This window comes from Ursus arctos, unplaced genomic scaffold (assembly GCF_023065955.2).
Source record: "Ursus arctos isolate Adak ecotype North America unplaced genomic scaffold, UrsArc2.0 scaffold_5, whole genome shotgun sequence".
Lineage (NCBI taxonomy): Eukaryota > Metazoa > Chordata > Mammalia > Carnivora > Ursidae > Ursus > Ursus arctos.
This window is the reverse complement of record NW_026623067.1, coordinates 27,737,544-27,757,701: the sequence shown is the minus strand read 5'-3', so window position 1 is coordinate 27,757,701 and position 20,158 is coordinate 27,737,544. Positions and strand designations below refer to the sequence as shown.

The window sequence follows — 20,158 nt, the reverse complement described above, 5'->3', positions numbered from 1 at the left end:
CTTGATTTAATTTATTATGAGTCTAATATTTGTTTAAAATGGCAAAATAATGATTGTGTGAAGGACGATAGATAGGTTTAAAAAATTTACAACCTGGCAGTTTGTGGTGTGGGAAACATGCTTGTTTATAAGGTTGACATATCTACACGTATACTGCAAAGATTGTCTTTTTCAGAAACGTGATTTGCAGCCAGCACATCTGTTGTTCTTATGTAAGGGATTAAAATGAGCTATTTTTGTTGAAGTTCAGCTGTAGAGTAACAGAGTGTTAAAGCAGCTTGCTAAAAACGTTACCTATTTTAGGGTTTTTTTCTGTATGTTAATCTTTAAAAATATTCTTTTGCTCTATATGAGAAAGCCTTGTTCTTTGTTTAAAAAAATAAAAGTTTTATGTGGTTTTGTGTTTTTGTTACATGATAGCATTTAGATGATATCAAAGTTTTTCTAGCTTAGCATTTTGAATGTTAAATCCTATCCAAGTTTTCTTTTTCCCAGTACATTTTTCATAAAAATCTTACCAACATTATTGACTCTGCTTTCTTTGAAGGTGTGATTGTTTTGTTCTTGGAAATCTGAAATAAACTTGTTCTGGCTTTCCCCTTCAGATGGAATTATATCATTTGCATGAGGGCTTATCAGGAAATCCTGACTATCGTCTTACAGTCCCAAGAGTTAATAAACTGTAGTCATACAGTCTCTGTGAAAGGGGTGGAAAAAAACCCTTTTCACATATTTCTGTTGTAATTTTAAAACAAATGTGAGTTGTTTCGTTAGTCAGTCTTCACGAAACTGACCTTTCTCTGATTTCCTGTCTCTCAAATCAGCAACAACAGCACTCAAATTAAAAACTGTTTGATTAATGATTGAGTTCTGCTTTAAAAGAGTAAATACTGATCATCTACAGGGTTCACTAAACAGACTGACACAGAAACAAAAATCAGATTGTTAGAACTTAATGTTTACAGACATACTAGACTCCTCAAATATATTTGTGGTATGGAAGGATATATCATTATTGGTTCTCTTCCGATTTTCTGATCTTGTGTCCACACAGTCAGGAAAGAAAATCTTTGCTAGGTAAAGAGGGAGTCCTGCAAGCAGGTGCCAGCAGCGTGCAGGTGAGGGATGTTAGTAAGAGGAGACTGCCGGGATAAGGAGTGGCTGGGGCTTGGTGTCAGAGAGAAGGACCCACTTCTCTCCCCCATGCCGTGTAAAATGGCATGCCTCACATGGCCAGATCTTCCAACTTTTCAAGAAAAGCCAGAAATAGAAATTTCATGTGAAATTTTCCAATTTAAGAATGATGGCTACTAATTTAAATTCTTTCAGAACATAATTCAGGCCAAGAAAACACATCTGTGTCCCAGACACAGCCCTTGAGCCACCCGTTTACAGTGTCTAGTGTAAAATACATTGCAATCTCCTAATGCAGTCCTCATGATTGAAAAATTAGGAATTTTCAAAATGAAACTTTCCAGCGTTTTGTCTTGAGACACTTGAGTCAGAAGAAATCGCCTCTGTTTTATATGTATTTGGAGCTACTGGTGTAAGATTGGCATATGGTCGTAAAACCTGTCTTTCTGTCTTCTTTCACATTCCAGATTACAGGACAGGCCCTTGTTTCACTCAGGTCAACAACCAGATGTGCCAAGGGCAGCTGACAGGCATTGTCTGCACCAAGACTCTGTGCTGTGCCACCATCGGACGGGCCTGGGGCCACCCCTGTGAGATGTGTCCTGCCCAGCCTCAGCCCTGCCGACGGGGCTTTATCCCCAACATCCGCACTGGAGCTTGCCAAGGTGAGTTCGCCATCTACCCATGTGCACAGACTTGTGTGGGTCTCCTTTCACTGTGCTCGGAGGGTCTGCGGCTCTTAACTCATACCATTCAAACTCCTGCCACTTCCAAGAGGGGCTTCATTAGCAAGCGTGACTAGAGATAACCTTCTTATTAGCCACCTACTGAATAATCACTTTTCAGGTCTTGACATAAATGGAGAAGAGAGGAGATACTATGAAAAACTGGGGAAAATTTTTTAAAAATTGATTAAAATATCTTATATAATCAGAGGACAAGCCACTCCCAGATCTTCATCCGGGAGGCACTACACTCTCCTTACCACAACCCCTCAAACTATACACATGGAAATACTCTTGAATATCTCATTCAAGAGATAGGAATCTAGGCTCAGGTCACAGGGAGAAAAGAACTGCCTGACATTGTTATTAATAGTGTCTGTAGAGGCAAAGTGTAAACTCTGTCCTTGAACGTAGTTATTGAAGAGTTTATATCCAGTTGGTGACAGTCTGGTCTCCAAGCAGTCTTCCAAACCACATCCTGGTGTATGTTTTATGTATCAGGACTAGACTGGGGCCCTGAGGATGCTACAGTAGTAGACTTCAACCCAAGTAGTCAAAGTAAATTGTTACATTTTTACTGGATAATTATTTCAATTAATTTTCAGCCACCACAATTCTTACCCTTTTTTGGCTACTTTTCTGATATCATGTGTATATTAAACCCATTTTTAGAGTTTAGCAAGAGCTCTATAATGAATTCTCTCATGGCAGTAGGATCACAGGAAAATGAAAAATGACTTTTGTATTATTCAGAGAAATGATATTACTCATAGTTGAGACTTGAAGAGTTGGGTTTATTTGTTATCATGAAATCACATACAAAGTTAGATTCCTGAGGTCTTTCAAATTGATGTTAATGACCAGGATCACAGGCACAGATGTTATCTACTCAACCCCTGTAAATGTCACATTGCAGAAAGCCAGTCCAGTGTCCTAAAACCCAAATGAGAGTTATAGTTTGGGAAGCCTGCCTATAGCTTCAGTTCACTGAATAATAATCATTTAGGTGCTCTGCGTAATTTGGTAAACATATCTCTAACAGTGGCCTGACAGATTTTTGTTAGTTTTGTAGTTCTGTAAAAGTTAATGTTAAAAACTGGTCTCTATCGAAACTGTCCCAATAAGAACTATAGGGATGCCCAAAGGATAAACCTACATGTCAGCTGTGAACTTTGAATGGTTTCGTGATTTGTCTCTTGGCTTCTTATCTGTCACAGGTCAGACCTAATATGGAAACCATGTAAAAGTCATTTTCAATCTTCTGTTTTCGGGGTGCCTGGGTGGCTCAGTCAGTTAAGTGTTTGACTTCAGCTCAGGTCATGATCATGGAGTCCTGGAATTGAGCCCCGCATCAGGTTCCCTGCTCAATGGGGAGTCTGCTTCTCCCTTTGCCCCTCTCCCCGTTCTTGTTCTCTCTCTCTCTCTCAAGTAAATAAATAAGATCTTTAAAAATAATAATAATAATCTGCTGTTTTCTGTGGGTAATAAAATCCTCTTATCTTTGATACAACTACCAGTCTGATTTTATAGAGTTTCTGATAAAGTAATTTTTATAGAAGATGTACCATATTCTATATAGTATTTACCATACTTTAAGCTTTCCTCAATTAGATAAGAATACAATAAAATTTATATAATTTATATAGATTCCTACTAAAGAGAAACTACTATATGGATCTAGACTAGTACTGACTGGATTTACTGAGGTAATACTTTCTGTTTATTCTACGGCACGTATCCCTTTCTGATATTCTTGCTCATTTATTGTCTTTATTGCTTTAACTTTACCGCCAGTGAATGTGTAAGATCCTTTGGGTGATAGATCTCTTTTATTCTTTAATATCTCTGAGGCATCTGGAAGAGTACCTGACATGTGGTAGATACTCAGTAACTATCTTTTGAATTAATAAATGGGATTAAGATTAACATACATCAGAAGCCCCTATTTCGTGAAAATAGTCCAGTTGAGAGAAACTCTTAACTTCAACTAAAATATCCCAAATTACTGACTCTCCTCATCTTCTACATCTGCACTTAGGCTTTTTTTTTTTTTTCTTTACCTTTATATTTTGTCCGAGAGGCCTAGTTTTTCTGAATACACTTTTTAAATGTAGGATCTGATCTCAAATTTCCCAAATAACCTTCAGGATTTAGTAATGTCTGAAGGCTTATTTATTTGATTTTGTTTATGCAGTGAAGATAATTTTTCAGTTCCACTTGCCTAAAAATATAATGGATAAATACAGCAACAGCAGCAAAATGAAACTTGCCACATGGTTAAAATATCTGGAAAAGCAAGTTTAAAAAGTTCTGCTTTATTTCAAAATCATGGCATAGTCAGAAGCCTCTCAATTAAATACTAATCCTCGGTTCAGGCTATTTTAAGACTGCATCTTAATGTGATTTCATGTTCCCTTTAAATTCCTAGACTGTTTCCCAAATATTCTGCCAAGTTGATTGGGAAGATTCATGGCATGAAAAAAAATGACATGATAGAACATGATACATACATGTCATACTTTTAAAAATAATAGTGATCTTTTTGATCGTATAATTAAAAATTTTTGTTGAGTTAAAAATAGATTTCAGATGCATAGAAGATGACTGCAAATAGCTTAATATTGGTTCTAAAGTGTAGTTCATATTAGCCAAGAAAGGACATTTCTGACGTTCTAAACATAATGTTATTCTGTAGTTGATACAATTAGTGAATTACCTTATTTGTGGCTTCAGAGGACATGAAATATCTGGTAATAAACAGAATAACTGTTCATATATAGATTTCCATAAAATTTACATAGACTCCTTTTAAAGAGAAAATACTATATAGATCTACTAGATTAATACTGAGTAGATTACCTAGGGTAATTTGCTCATTAAATTGTGTCTTTTGCTTCATCCTGGACAATATTAACAGACTGACGTTGAGCCTCTGTTCTATTCCATGCAGCTTGGGAGGCACAAGAAATCAGATGTACGTGACAGAGTCAGGACCTAGCTAGGACCCAGGACAAGGACTTGAATAAAGACAGCAGTATAGACCCTAAATCAGTCCCTGCCAAACCAATGGCGCTTTGTGTTTTTTTCAAACGATTACAGTGTTCAGAAATATCTAATTCATTTACTCAGGTTGCGCATGAAAAATGTAGAGCGGTTGACCGTCCTCTGAACCCACACGGGCATGGGTCGCCCCTCAGTCGTAGATTGGAAGGAAGATGCCCTCAGGAGAATGTTATTTCCAGGCCTTCTATATAGCGCAAAATAGAAAGGAGATTTGGTTCATTTGATTAGTATAAATTATTAAAAACACATTTATCTAGGCAGTCTACATTGATCTAGTTAACTAGATCATTAGAAAGTTTAACTTTTATTCATACTGTGTGAAAACAAGCCATTCCTATACAATCCAGAAAATTTACCTAAAACATAATTAATTGTAGAAACTGCCTTTTTTTTTTAAATAATGTGTGGTGGTATATGGGTGTGTTGTGTATTATATCTTAATGAAAGAAGATGTTACTTGAAAGACACATTATACACGGTGAAACTTCAATGAGGTTACCACAGGGCTATTCCTTTATACTTCTACACTTAACTTTACAAACATACAGCTTAGTGAAAGAAGATGTGATTTGAACAACAGTTTATATGCAATGTAGTTTCAATGAGATAAACAGTACAGCTATTCCCATATGCTTCTACACATGTGTTTGCAAATGCTTATATCTTAATGACAGAAGATGTTACTTGAAAGACGAATTATATACAGTGTGGTTTCATTGAGTTAAGGACAAGCCATTCCCATACATTTCTCTCTTTTTTTAAAGTTTTTATTTAAATTCCAGTTAGCATACAGTATAATATTAGTTTCAGGTGTGATTCAGTACTTCCATACAGCACCCAGTGCTCATCACAACTCTTATTTAAACATAGAATATTCTCCTTCTTCTAACTGAAGAAAAACTAGCAATAAATAATAGAAAACGAGATCTTCTAAAATTAAATTCTACTCCCCCCAGTTGAAAGCAGTGATGAACACTTGCAACTGTTGGGAAGTCATTGGAACAGGGAGAATCTTCTGAGTATTTTCTCTGCATATCAGCATTCTGAGGCTCTTCAGAGGCCGTGGATCTCCTTTTGGAAAGGCAGAAAATACCCCTGAGTGAGAGAGGTCTACTACAGATCCTCAGAGGAAGTTGAACAACTGGTGAGCATCTCAAAAGAATATTTAAAAGGCAGAGTATAGGGTCACACCCCCACCTGGAAGTTGAAAATTAATACAAAGGCAAAAAAAAAAAAAAGAAAAAGAAAAAGTGGGAGAGACTTTGGTGCGTGGGTACTATCAAGTATTTCATATAGAAATTTCTTTCAAACCAACTCGTTTCTTCTTGGGCTCTCCCCACTTCTGCTTCAGCAGGAAATGGCCCCATTTAAAGATGGGTAATAAAGGAAAAAGGTCTACATGTAACAACTGAAAAAAAGAGAAAAATATTTGGAAGAGGCATGCTTCAAGGAAGAATTACCCAAATGAACACAAGATTTATACACTTCTTTCTTAGCTTCAGGAAAGGAAAATCAATGTGGTCTTCCTTTTAAAATGTGCTCAAAGTAGAGTTATAAGAATTCGATAAAGACAATCAGAGATAAAAAGTGGGTTGGTAGTGGGGCACCTGGATGGCGCAGTCATTAAGCATCTGCCTTCGGCTCAGGACGTGATCCCAGTGTTCTGGGATCGAGCCCCACGTCAGGCTCTTCCGCTATGAGCCTGCTTCTTCCTCTCCCGCTCCCCCTGCTTGTGTTCCCTCTCTGGCTGGCTGTCTCTCTCTGTTAAATAACTAAAATCTTAAAAAAAAAAAAAAAAGTGGGTTGGTAGTACTCAAAAAAAAAAAACTGAAGAAGGATTTGAAATTTTACTTAATAAAAAGAAATAATACATATATACATACAAACATGCATAAAACTGAAAAAATATTGGTGACAAAAGTAAAGATAGAGGAAATCACAAATCATAATGTTGGGGAACAGTAATTAGACAATGATTACAAAGAATCAGATACATGGTGAGGTCCAACTAAAGGAAGCTGTGGAAAGGAGCTGAAAAAGAGTCTTAGAGATAAAATAGAAGGATTTTCTAAAATGGATAAAAACATCAGGCTGTGTATTGGAAGGCACAAAACTTCAATAAAAATAGAGGATAAATGGAATCCCTCGGACAAAATAAAACAGAATAAGCAAGTATTTTTTTAAAGGAGGTACCCCTGAGTCTAAGACTTCTCTGGAGCAACTCATATAGACTGGAAAACAGTGTGGCAATGTTTGCACACTTTTGAGGTAATGACCTCTGCTTGATTTGACATATTTTTAAATGAAATTATTTTAGTTGGTCTATAGAATATCAATAATAGGGGGACCAGAGTGGAAGCAAAGACACCACTTAGAAGTTTGCTGTAGTAGTACAGATGGTGTATAATGGAGGATGAAACCAGAATACAGGCAAAGGGAAGACTTGAGGCATATTCAGGGAGGGAGCGTTTGTTACTGATGGAACGAAGTCAGACAAGTAAGAGGGAGACCGTGAATTTATCTCCAATGAGGTGAGGAAGATTGAGACAGAGAAGCATGCTCTGTTCTTTTCATTCCAAACACAGAGTCCTACAGGTAGTAGCTTACTAGCACTTGCTTGTGGAGTTGATCACTTACTTAGCATTTGAATTTTGTGAATACATGAATAGGTGTTCTGAAATGAAACCATGTTGAATGGTTGCCAAAATACCCCAGAGTTCTCAGATTCCAGGTAGAGACAGACTGTTCTTCAGTTACTATTCGTAATGGCTGATACTCATTTTCCTAGAAATACAAGTAATGTGTGAATATCTGCGGAGTATACGAATATTTCATATAGAAATTTCTTTCATATAGAAATTTCTTTCATATTTCTTTCATATAAATTTTAAAAATGGATCTAATTTGCTGATGGGCAAAGTTTAAAAAAGCATGTGCTATTAAATGCATAATAATAGGAATTGGTCCTTAATACCCACAGATATAAATTAAATGAACCATCTTTATATGCCTGTACCACTGAAGATATTTTTCCACATTTTAATATGAACTAAAAATAATATGCTAACTTACCTAATCAGTTTAATCTTTTAGGGCAAGTTTATTTAAAGAAGTTGGAGAATAAATGAGTTCATAAACTAGAATTACCATTACCTTGCTACATTATTTATAACCTTAATTAATAGACATACACTGAAGGGCCTGTATAAGGTTTAAGTTTCAAAAGATTTATCTGAATTCTAAACTTAAAGTTAATTACACTATATGTTAACTAATTGGAACGTAAATAAAAATTTGGGGAAAAAAGATTTAGCTTCATTGTATAAAATGATTACGTGTGATTTGAAGTTGTTCAACATTTAAAGAAATAGTTTGTGCTTGAACTGAAGGAATGAACAGAAACACATCTGTATAATCAGGACACGGGAAAACTATTCAGACATTAGTAGTTTCTTATGCTAGCACTTCGAAAATGTAGAAATTCTTGCGTAGTTTGAAGGTCTGAGGCTTGCTTTTTTTGTTTTTATAGAGAGCACTTGTGTATGTTTTTAGGTTTAAGTTGATTATTTCTGCAAGATTTCTGTAAAATTTTTCTTTTTCATTTTAATGATTAACTTGATCTACCTTAAATTAATTCTGTATGGCTGAGTAGTCTAGGGTACTTCAAAAATAAAGGTTTTATTTTTCCTTCTAGGAAAATACTTTTTAGGCAATTAGAAATTAAGCCCCATAAAGTTGATTTTGCTTTTTCCTTTGAAAAATTACTGAGTCTACTAAATATGTAGTCAAAGATTTTATGAATAGTATTAAGGGATTTATAGGTTTGGCCCCATTTTTTAGCTTATATCATGATATTCTTTCTCTGATTTATCTGCCAGGAAAAGAGGTTTCTAGGGATGTTTTACACCACACTGTAATGAGGGTGGAAATGTAGTACATTTTAAAAAACAATGTGGTTTGAAATGTTCTGAATTAAACAGTTTGGTATATAAATTTCTTGCTATATATTTCATTCTAGTTTTTTGTTTGGATCAGATATCCTTTAATAAGACAATGAAATCTACCTTAATTTCAGTATAAAATATTTTGGGCTACTGTAATTTCTTATGGACAGATAAAGTGAGGAAGAAATAATAAAGATGCTAAGCTCTTTTGTAGGCTTAAATTCTCTAATTTACGTTCTCTAAGATGCAGCGAACTGTGAACTTATGAAAAATAATAGGGTAAATCAATGTATACTGACTTAGAGATGTATCCACAAAATAATCATAATGAACAAAAAAAAGCAAGATGCAGAACACATAGAGTGTGATCTTATTCTTGTTATATAAACTGACTGATGCTCTGAATGTGTTTGTGAGTACAAGTCATAAAGAACAGACTAAGTTACATCAATATCTGTTTAACTTTCTCTTTTTCTGTATCTTGAAGGTTATTACAGTGAGCTTATGTAGTATTTTGTAATTAAAGATATATTAGTAAGTATGTTAGCCTGTCAATTTTAATAGATAACATAAATTTGCATAAGCTAATATTTTTATGAACCATGTTTATTTCTCATAACACTAGACTGAATTAGGGAGTATTACCTCTTGCAGGGAGAGAAATTAAGGGAAATTTACATGGGTATAAAATGATGGATTCAAAAACTCTAAATCCAGAGAGTTTTCTCAGTACTCTACAGTTTGTTAGCTATATTTTGTTTGTTTTTATAAAGATTTTATTCATTAGAGAGGGACAGAGAAGAGGGAGAAGGAGACTCTCCACTGAGCAGGGAGCCTGATGGATGTGGGCTTCGATCCCAGGACCCCAGGATCATGACCTGAGCCAAAGGCAGATGCTTAACCAACTAAGCCCCCCAAGCATCCCTAGCGTGCATGCTCTCTCCCTCTCTCTCTCTCTCTCTCCATATATCTCTCCATGTATATATGTATATGTATTATTATTTTTTTTTTGGTACAGGCTCTTTATCAAGTTGGGGAAGTTCCCTTATATTTCTGGTTTATTGAGATTTTTGAAGTAATGACTGAGTGTTGAATTTTGTCACTTGCTTTTTTCACATTAGAATATGATCATGTGTTTTCTCATTGTATTGATTGATGTTTGAATGTTTAAGCAACCTTAAATACCTGGGATTAACCTCACTTGATCATGATGTAATAATTTTTTATGTATTGCTAAAGTTGCCTTGCTAAGAATTTTTGTGTGCCTATTCCAAAAATGTATTATTGTGTTTTTTTTTTTTTTTCTTGTAATGTATTTGTCTCTCTTTGGGGTCAACTATATGCTAGCCCAATAAAATGGGTGGGCTAGAGTCGCTTGTTCTCTTTTTCATAAGAATTTTTGTATAGCTGGTATTGTTTCTTCTTTAAGTATTTGAAAGGATTTAGTAGTAAAGCCACCTAGGCCTGAAGTTTTCTTTGTGCAAAGATTTTCAAGTATGAATGAAATTAACTTTAATAGATGTAGGTCTATTCAGATGATCTGTTCTTGAGTGAGCTTTGGTAGTTCTGTCTTTCTAGGAATTTGTACGCTTTATCTACGTGGTTGAATTTAGTACCATAAAGTTGTCAAACTAGTTCATTTGATCCTTTTAATCTCTATAGAATTTGTATTGATGTGCCCACTTTTATTCCTTAATATTGATCTTTTCTTCTCTCCTTTTTCTTGGTTGGTCTTGAGAGATCTCATTGGTTTTACTTGTATTTCCAGAGAGCCAGGTTTTGTGGTGATTGATTATCTCTGTTGTTTGACAGTTGTTCTGTTTTATCATTAATATTTTCTTGCTTCTGTCTACTTTAGGTTTAATATGCTCTTCTTCTTAAAATTTCTTTATATAAAAACTTAGCTAACCAATTTTAGACTTTGTTCTTTTTGTAAAATAAGCATTTTAACACTACATATTTATCTCTAAGCACCACTCTAGCTGCATCCTACCAATTTTGATATGCTGTATTCTCATTTTTCATGTGATTTCTTCTTTGAACCATGGATTATTTCAGAGTATATTGTTTAAATTCCAAATGTTGGAGGATATCCCAGATGTTTTTTTATTATTTACTTCTAGTTTAACATAATTTTTTTATGTTTAATGAGCCTTTTTGCATGGCCTCAGAATATAGTCTGTCTTGGTCAAATACCCCATGTGCACTTGAAAATAGCATGTATCCTACTGAAGTTGGGTGGGTTGTTCTATAAATGTCAACTAGGACAAGTTGGTTGAAAGTATCGTGCAAGTCTTATGTATCCTTACTGATTTTCAGTCTACTTGTTCTGTTAGTTAATAAGGGATATGGAAATGTCCAGCTTTAATTGTAGATTTCTCTCTTTTTTTTTTTTTTTTTCAGTTCTGTCACTTTTTGTTCTGGGTGCTTAACATTTTATAATCAGCATATATACATTGTACATCATTATGTCCTCTTAATGAATTGACCCCTTTGTCATTATGAAATATCCATCTTTATCCCTGGTAATGGTTCTTGTTCTGATAACTACTTTGTACAATATTAACTTAGCCACCTCAGCTTTCTTTTGATTGAGTACATGCATCTTTTCATCCTTTTCCTTTTTAAGCTATCTCTCTCAAAGTGGGTTTCTTGTAAAAAATATAAAATTATATCTTTTAAAAAATCAATTATGGCAATCTCAGCCTTTTTAATTGAATTACTAGTACCATTTACACTTCCTATGATTATCAAAATTATTGAGTTTAAATTAGTACCTTACTATTTCTTGTCTTTTTTGTCCCATCTATTCTTTATTCCTCTTTGCCTGCCTGTATTAGGGTGAGTATATTTTAGTATTTCATTTTATCTCCATAATCGGATCATTAACTCCACCTCTTTAACATTATAAAACATTAGTTTTATTTAAAATTACAAAATTTAGTGTTTGTCTTTACATATTTAACTCTATAGTCTATATTCAAATAATATTATGTCACTTCACTTACAATGTAATAATTTTACAATAGTATTCTCTTTCCCCCTTTAATCTTTTAGCTATAGTGGTTATACTAGTTACTTCTTTGTGTTTTATAATCTTCAAAACACATTACTATTATTTTGCTGTTGCTGTTTTCAACAACAACCAGTTATCTTTAAGTTTATTTTTTTTTTTTTTTTTTTTTTTTAAAGATTTTATTTATTTATGTGACAGAGAGACAGCCAGCGAGAGAGGGAACACAAGCAGGGGGAGTGGGAGAGGAGGAAGCAGGCTCCCAGCGGAGGAGCCCGATGTGGGACTCGACCCCGGTACGCCGGGATCACGCCCCGAGCCAAAGGCAGACGCTTTAACGACTGCGCCACCCAGGCGCCCCTCTTTAAGTTTATTTAAAAATAAATAGGTATTTTAAATTTGTCAACATGTTTACTATTTTCAGTGCTTTTTGGTTTTTGTGTAGACCATAATTTTCATCTCATTTTTATTTTTCCTGAAGAACTTCCTTTTTTTTTTTTTTTTTTAAGTAGGCTCCACACTGTGGAGCCCAACATAGGGCTTGAAGTCATGAACTTGAGATCAAGACCTGAGCTGAGATCAGTAGTTGGATGCTTAACTAACTAAGCCACCCAAGCGCCCCTCCTGCTAAAGAACTTCTTTTAACATTTCTCGTAGACTCTTGACGTTTATTGGTCTGAAAATCTGTATTACAGATTCTTGGATTTCATTTGTCAATATTAAGATTTTCGGTTCCTAAATGGATAAAGCTTAAAGGGTGAGGAAGATAATCGCCATGTTTAAGGTTTTAAATTTAGAAAAAGAATATGACACTACTAATTCGAAGGGTACATGTACCCCAATGTTTATAGCAGCATTATCAACAATAGCTAAATTATGGAAAGAGCCCAGATGTCCACTAACTGATGAATGGATAAAGAATAAGTGTTATATATATACAATGGAATATTACTCAGCCATCAAAAGAACAAAATATTGCCATTTGCAGTGATGTAGATGAAGCTAGAGAATATTACGCTGAGCAAAATAAGTCATTCAGAGAAAGACAAATTCCATATCACTCATATGTGGAACTTAAGAAGCAAAACAAATGAACAAAGAAAAAGACCAAGAAACAGACTTTTAACTCTAGAAAACAAACTGGTGGTTACCAGAGATGGGTGCAATGGGGATTGGGGATTAAGGAGCGCACTTGTGATGAGCACCAGGTGATGTATGTAAGTGTTGAATTACTTAATTCTACACCTGAAACTAAGCTATATGTGAACTAACTAGAATTTAAATAAAAACTTGGAAAAAAAAAAGAATATGATAAATTCAATATAACACTGTTTAAGGGATACAGACAACTTTCAGATGAGGAAATTTAAAAGCTAACACACAAAGTAATTAGTAATTAGAGAAGTGAAAACTAGAATTAATATCCCTTTACAATTATTAGACCAAAGAAAATTAGGATTTTGGATATTTATATCATGTGTTAGCAGGCGGGAAAAAAAAGAATCCTCATGGACAATAGAGGTTTGTGAACTACTTGTTGGGTATATGGATTGCTAGTGGTATGAAGGCATTTTGGCTGTTGGGCACTGTTTACTCATATTGGGTGTATATATATTGCGTGATATAGTAATTCTGCTCTGAGTCTACAGCAAAGGGATGAAAAGTCTCTGAGTTTTACAGTCCATAGTTATGCAACTCCATGAAGAGACACGGTAGAGACTTTCATTGTATCATGCTCTGAGGTGGTGAGAAGATGGAGGTAGACGAGTACCCATCACCAGGAGAGTGAACACACCCAGAAGTGTTCTGCAGCAAATCAAAGCAAGAGATTGGTTGTCCACTTAACAATAGGGATGGATTTTCTTAATAAACAGTGAAATTTCAAAAGAAAATAACAAGAACGAAAAGGAACTCTTTAACATACATGATTTATATGAATTAAAATATATGCATACAAAGCGGTCCCAATGCCCATTATACCATGCTCTTGAGAACAACTGATCTTTTTTTGTACATTACATTAAAGGAATAGGTGTAGATACTCTGGAAGTTAGTGGTATCTTTGTTCACAGTGCTTTCTTCTTGCAGATGTTGATGAATGTCAGGCGATTCCTGGGATATGCCAGGGAGGGAACTGCATCAATACAGTGGGCTCTTTTGAATGCAAATGCCCTGCTGGTCACAAGCAGAGTGAAACTACTCAGAAGTGTGAAGGTGAGTGTCTGTACTTTCAGGGACATGGCTACTGATGACTCCGAATCCCAGAAAGTCATAACTTCATTTTGAATTTTGAAGGATTTAATCATAATTACAATTCTTTATTTTAATGTGAGTATGAAGGCATAGAGTGGTTTTGTATCAGTTTGTGTATTTAATGTGTTTGATTTGGAAAGAGCCAGTGAACATTTTATGAGGGGTTTGTTATCTCAGTTTCTCTGTTGTAGTGGGATTGGGAATATCCAGCCCTTTATATTTTTCCTTAATAGAGTGGTTTTCCAGTTCACTTACAAAATTATATCAAAGATTAAAATTCTGAGTGAAGTAGAGTGTCTGGTGTAAAATGATACATTAGAAGTTGGCACTCTGTCCTTTATTATTAAATAAGTATTTTGAATTCTTTATTATTAAATAAGTATTTTGAATGTTGTTTCTCGGCTGCCTGCCAAATTAAAAAACCAGTATTATTGACTCAAGGAGAATTTGGAAATTACCACAGCAGGTATCCTGTGGAAGAAGAGCTTACTCAAATAAAGATATCAAAAACATAATAATTTTCTGGAATGTGATTATGATATTGAATGTGAATTGAATATAATTTTGAAGTGTGAACTCCATAAGCATTCCTCATATAGAATAAAATCACTTGGCATATTTATGTGTGATCCAAAGCTTTATCATTATTACAAAATTCAAGAAGCTGCTAAAGGTGTCTAGCTTTCCTAACATAGATACTTAGAATAATGTTGATACTTCCAGTAGTATTGAAGTATAATATCTATCTTTAGAATGATTACTTAAATCAATTTATTCCAATTAAACTAATTTTCTTGAGACAAATACTGTATCTCTTTTCATTTTTTTGTGACATAAGCATTCTTATCTACTCAAAGTTTAGAAAAAATTTATTCCAGAAATTTGTTTTTGGCAGTCTGGCTTACCTGAGGTGGAAGAATGTGTATCTGAACTTACATGGGAAATTCAGTAAATCTGAACTTGATTTTCTGTGCCTGTTATGATTTTATCTGGGAGTGTTTTCCTAGTCGAGTAAACTAAATTTAGCAAATACATATTGTAATTGTTCCTGTGAAGAAAATATCACAAGTTTATTTAGACCCATTTATCTACTTAATTAAGTCTTCTGTTCTTTCCCTTTCCAAAAGGCAGTATTTGGGGCTTATTTTTTGTTGTTTGGTCGTAAAAAGTTTTGTCCCTCTCTGTAGAAAAAATGGTGGGACAAAGGTAAAAATCTAAAGTTTAATTACAGAAGACAAACGGGAATAGGAACTATTTTATTGGACAGGAGGTAGAGGCATGGCTGTACATGGTATGGTTCCAACACCAGAAATCATTCCATGGACCCGGGGAACATGTATTGTTCTATATTTTGTATTTAGCCTACTGCCTTTCTAGTCTGCTCTAAATTAATCTTCATAATTACATACAGTTTACATTATTTCAGCTTAATTTCATGCTCCCCCAAAAGAGAAGGTAATAAAATGTGGCTAATTATATTAAAGACCCAATACATTCTCCCTGAAACTCTTAGGAAGAATGTCCATACAGTTTATGGCTTTTAAATATAATAAATATTGATAACCAATGTCTGCTTACATTGGAACGGTTAAGAAAAATACTTGCAAGATGGGAAAATTAAGTGAGCCCCGAAATTGGACCAGCGAGTTGGGGACTTGCAGAAGGTCTGGGTTATGCTGCTGTATCCTTGCTATTTCTTGTATTTTCCTTCCTGGCCTCTTTGGGGGTTGATTCTATGGCTCAACCTTTTGTCATTCTCCTTCACTTTTTACTTCTGAAATACTATCCAGGCTAGATCCAAGGGTGGTAGACTTAGGAACAAAGACAGTGTTTGATTGTAGGTGAGAAGGCACAGGCACTGACTGATGAAAGTGGTTGTGACATTTCCATTAATCATCAAACAATATATTTCTTCTTAGCTGAAAATAGAATGAGCCTTTTCCACATCGCATTTCATCAAAACAACATATAGAGCCAAGGCAGAGTTTGGAGAGAGACAGTGCAACTCTTTATTCACACTTGTCTGTGTTCTTTAGGAAAGGGAGCTGTTGATGTAATGTAGGCACCACCCAGAGCCCGAATCCAGTCCTTTCCTTCCTTACTTCCTGTCCCGGCAGCCAAATCCACTTAGCCATTGCCCAGAAAGAATTATGTGATTTAATATATGGGATCGGTGGGGAATAGCAGAATTGGAAGAAGTGGTGATTAGAATTTGAAAACTAAAGGTTTTATGAAGCCTTTATTTTGTGAGTAAGTCATATTTATTTGGATAGTTTTTAAAAGTAACTATTATCAATTTTCCTTAAGTAATAGTGTTCTTTTATGTAAAAGATCAAGTGGTATTTCCTTACATAAAACTATTTCATGTAATTGGTAGCGTAATGTATCTGGAAAGACTGTAAACTATTGCTACACTCAGTGACAGCTTTGAATTATAGTCAGTTTATGTATGATTTATACAGTGTTAGTGTAAAAATGTTGACATAAATTTAAAGTTAGTATTTGCCCTAAATAAAAATGTAACCATAGCAATTACTTTTGACCAACTGTCAAGGTAAGATATTTTAGTTTTCTATGTAGATTACAAGGTGAACATAAAATACGGTAGTATTGGAAGATTTATATGAAAATGATGTCCTTTCTGTTTCTCTCTTGTGGCACATACTAGATTTCTGTTCATAGGGCAATGAACTTTTCTAAAATCTTTTTTATTCTAAGTTTCTGTGTCTGTCCAGAAATAAGAAAGCTAACCAGTGTTTTGAATCTGAGTGATTTGGGGAAATGGTGGCAGCATTAGCAGCAAAGTGAGCTTATTAACTTTAAAAGATTGTGTTATTCTTTTTTTTTTGGTGGATATCTGTTGGTTGACCATCTCGCTCCCAACACTTGGGTAAGATTCTTGAGGGCAAAAACTCTGTCTTGTTTATTGCTGTATCCCCAAGCTTGAAACTGTTCCTGCTATATCGCAGGCTCCTAAAAATATATATTGAGTAATTGGGAGTATGGCGGATAACAAGTTAATTTCCTTGACTTGGGTTGAACATCCACAAAGAAGCTAAAATGTGGGGCCAGAGTTAAAATTGTATTTAGAAAGAGTCCAGTGTCCCATATTACGAGAATTTTTCCTTCATCTGATTTTTTTTTAATTTGCTTAATAATCTTATTTTGCTCTGGTTACCGTTCAAAGACAAAGAGCGTAAATAGTTAAGTGCAATTTGGCATCTTCTGCTTGTTCATTGGGATATCTTCGCAGCTAGAATCTTATCCTGAAAGGCTTGTTCTGCTGAAAATGCGAGTTTGAACATATATAGTTTATACTCAAATGAAAAAAAAAATGGTGTAGTAGCATTCATCTCTTTAGTTAATGTCTAAAACACATGACTAGGTATCTGTATTGAGACTTCTTTTTGGTTTATATCAGTGGTTGGGTGGATTCTCTATCTGAGAATCTGAGCCCAGAGCATAAAGGAATACTCTGTGTGTGTGTGTGTGTGTGTGTGTGTGTGTGTGTGTGTGTGTGTGTGTATGTGCCCGTCTGTCTGTCTGTCTTTCTAAAGGAGAATCAGTTATTTTCCCCCTTCACTCATTTATGGTCTCAGATATTGTTAAGCCTCTCAGGCCTACTGAAGTCAAGTCTTATTTCTCCTGGGCCAGTTTGGCTCCAAAATCTTTTCCGAATTCTGTTGTACAGTGGGGAAAATGATCCGTTGGTGGAATAAACTGTTTCTTCACATCCAAAGAGAAGGCTTTTTTCAGTTACTTTATTCAAAGATTCTTTCATCCAAATATCCGTTTATTTTAAATGAGGAAGAGAAGTAGCACACATCAATATAATATGAAATTGTATATTAGAAGGCTGTGGCATTTTTCATTTTTATGATAAAATATGTTATTTTGGATTTCAGTCCACTTGGAGAAAGCACAAGTAGGTGCCAGATGTCCTTGCATGATCCCCCTCTTTCAGACTATACCTTCTTTAACATTCTTGGAGGTGGTTATTCTTTCCTGGCTTAAATGGAAGGCAGGAAAATAGCATCATTGTATTGGAAAGCTTCCCTTCAATGGCTCTTTATATGTCAAATAGTTGTTTGCAATTTATTCTGAAGAGTCTTCAGCTTTGTTCCATTACCACAGCTTTAGTCGTTTGAGATTTGTGACAACAAATATATTTATTTATGCTCATGAAACTCATGAACCTTGTTGGCACAGTATCTTTGGTTGCTATTCCAACTCTGCTTTGATAAACCGTGGAAAATAAACTTCTGTCCCAAATTGAAAAATGCTTTCTTTTACTCATATTACCAAAAGTATATTAATTTTAAAATAAATAATAAATAAACTCATTGACCATTGTCCAAAAGGTAAACTACATATTAAAATTGATATTTAAGTAGGGAGATTGTAAATATTGGAAACACATAAAACTTTTTAGGTCATCAATTTAGAAAACACAGAAGTATCATTTTTAAATCCTTCTTAAAAGAAATTTACAACATTATAATTAAAAAATAAATTCTCTCTCCCTTAAATAAGAAAGCCCAGTCTGCTAAACTCAAACCTACTGTCTGCCCCATAACAAATAAGTTATTCCTCTGTAACAGCCCTTTTTTACATTGTATTTTAATAATTTTTGTCTGATGACAGTATAGATCACACCAAAATATGTTAATAAAAGCTAATATTTATTTTTTTAAAGATTTTATTTATTTATTTGTCAGAGAGAGAGCACAAGTGGGGGAGAGGCAGGCAGAGGGAGAAGCAGGCTTCCTACTGAGCAAGGAGCCTGCCGAAGTCAGCTGTCCAACCAACTGAGCCACCCAGACGCCCCAAAAGCTAATATTTATGGAGCACTTAATATATTATAGACAACATTTAAACCACTGTACATGGGTTTTCTTATTAAATCATCCGAGTGTGGTGTGAGGTCAGTTGCTATTATTAACCAACTGTACAGATGAGGAAACTGAAGCACAGAGAAGCTAAATAACTTCGTCAAAGTTAGGTGGGTTACAAACTGCAGAACCAGGATTCTGCCTTGCTGGATTTTCTTGAGTTTTCACTCAGCCAGAGCCGTTGAGTGAACACAGGAGGATGACCTGGCAGCACATACCCCAGCCCACAGATTGCATTTATAGGGAGAAGCTCGTGGAGTCAGCAGCAGCAACAGGATTATGGTTCTCTCTTTGCTTGTCGCATTATGTGGTAGTGCATATGTTTGCCTGTGTATGCATAGAATGTCCGTGAAAGGATATTAGAAAGTTTGCATCATTCAGTATTTTGAGGGTGAAAATATTTTGAGGGAGAAAAGGATGGAAAAGAGATTTCTCATTGAGTGCTGTAGCATAAGTTTTTGACTTTTAACTGTGTAGATGTATTATTTGTTCAAAAAATTTAAAACAGAGGAAGGTAAAAAACAGGCTCATTTATTTGTTGCTTTCTTTGTGAAGCTCTCAACAAATTCCTGTAGCAGAACCCCTATCTCCCTCCTGGTGGGCTGACACAGTGCATACAACCTGTTAGACCCTAGTCATGGGGCATCACAACCTCTGTCCCCGGAACTCTCAACATGTCCATGTTCCATGCTGCCATGCAGACACTATGTGCATATCTAATGCTTATCCAGCGTGAAATAAAAATCTGGGGTTTGAGCAGAATTACACTTACTCTTAAAACTATTACTTTAGGGGCAGCTGGGTGGCTCAGTGGTTTAAGCGTCTGCCTTTGGCTCTGGTTGTGATCCCGGGGTCCTGGGAGGGAGCCCCACATCGGGCTCCCTGCTCAGCGGGCAGCTTCTCCCTCTCCTTCTGCCTGCTGCTTTACCTGCTTCTGCTCTCTCTCTCTCTCTGTCAAATAAATAAATAAAATCTTAAAAAAAAATCCTGTTACTTTAGTACATCAGTAAATATTTAGGAGCATTGAATGAAATATGTTTGACTTTAATCGTCGTCATTAGTTGCTGTTCAGGAAAAAATCTCATCGAAATATGTTTGACGACTTGAAATAGAAGTAAAATAGTATGGGAGAGA

The 20,158-nt window shown here is 35.1% G+C and overlaps 1 protein-coding gene across 1 annotated transcript in view; it reads left to right on the top strand.

The window, feature by feature from the left end:
• The window catches only part of FBN2 (fibrillin 2), a 239,399-nt gene that overhangs the window by 62,145 nt on the left and 157,096 nt on the right, over positions 1–20,158 (top strand). Inside the window, exons 6-7 of the mRNA XM_026507878.4 lie at positions 1,602–1,799; positions 13,968–14,093. Coding sequence (XP_026363663.2) covers positions 1,602–1,799; positions 13,968–14,093 — 324 coding nt within the window. The remainder of the gene's footprint in view (positions 1–1,601; positions 1,800–13,967; positions 14,094–20,158) is intronic.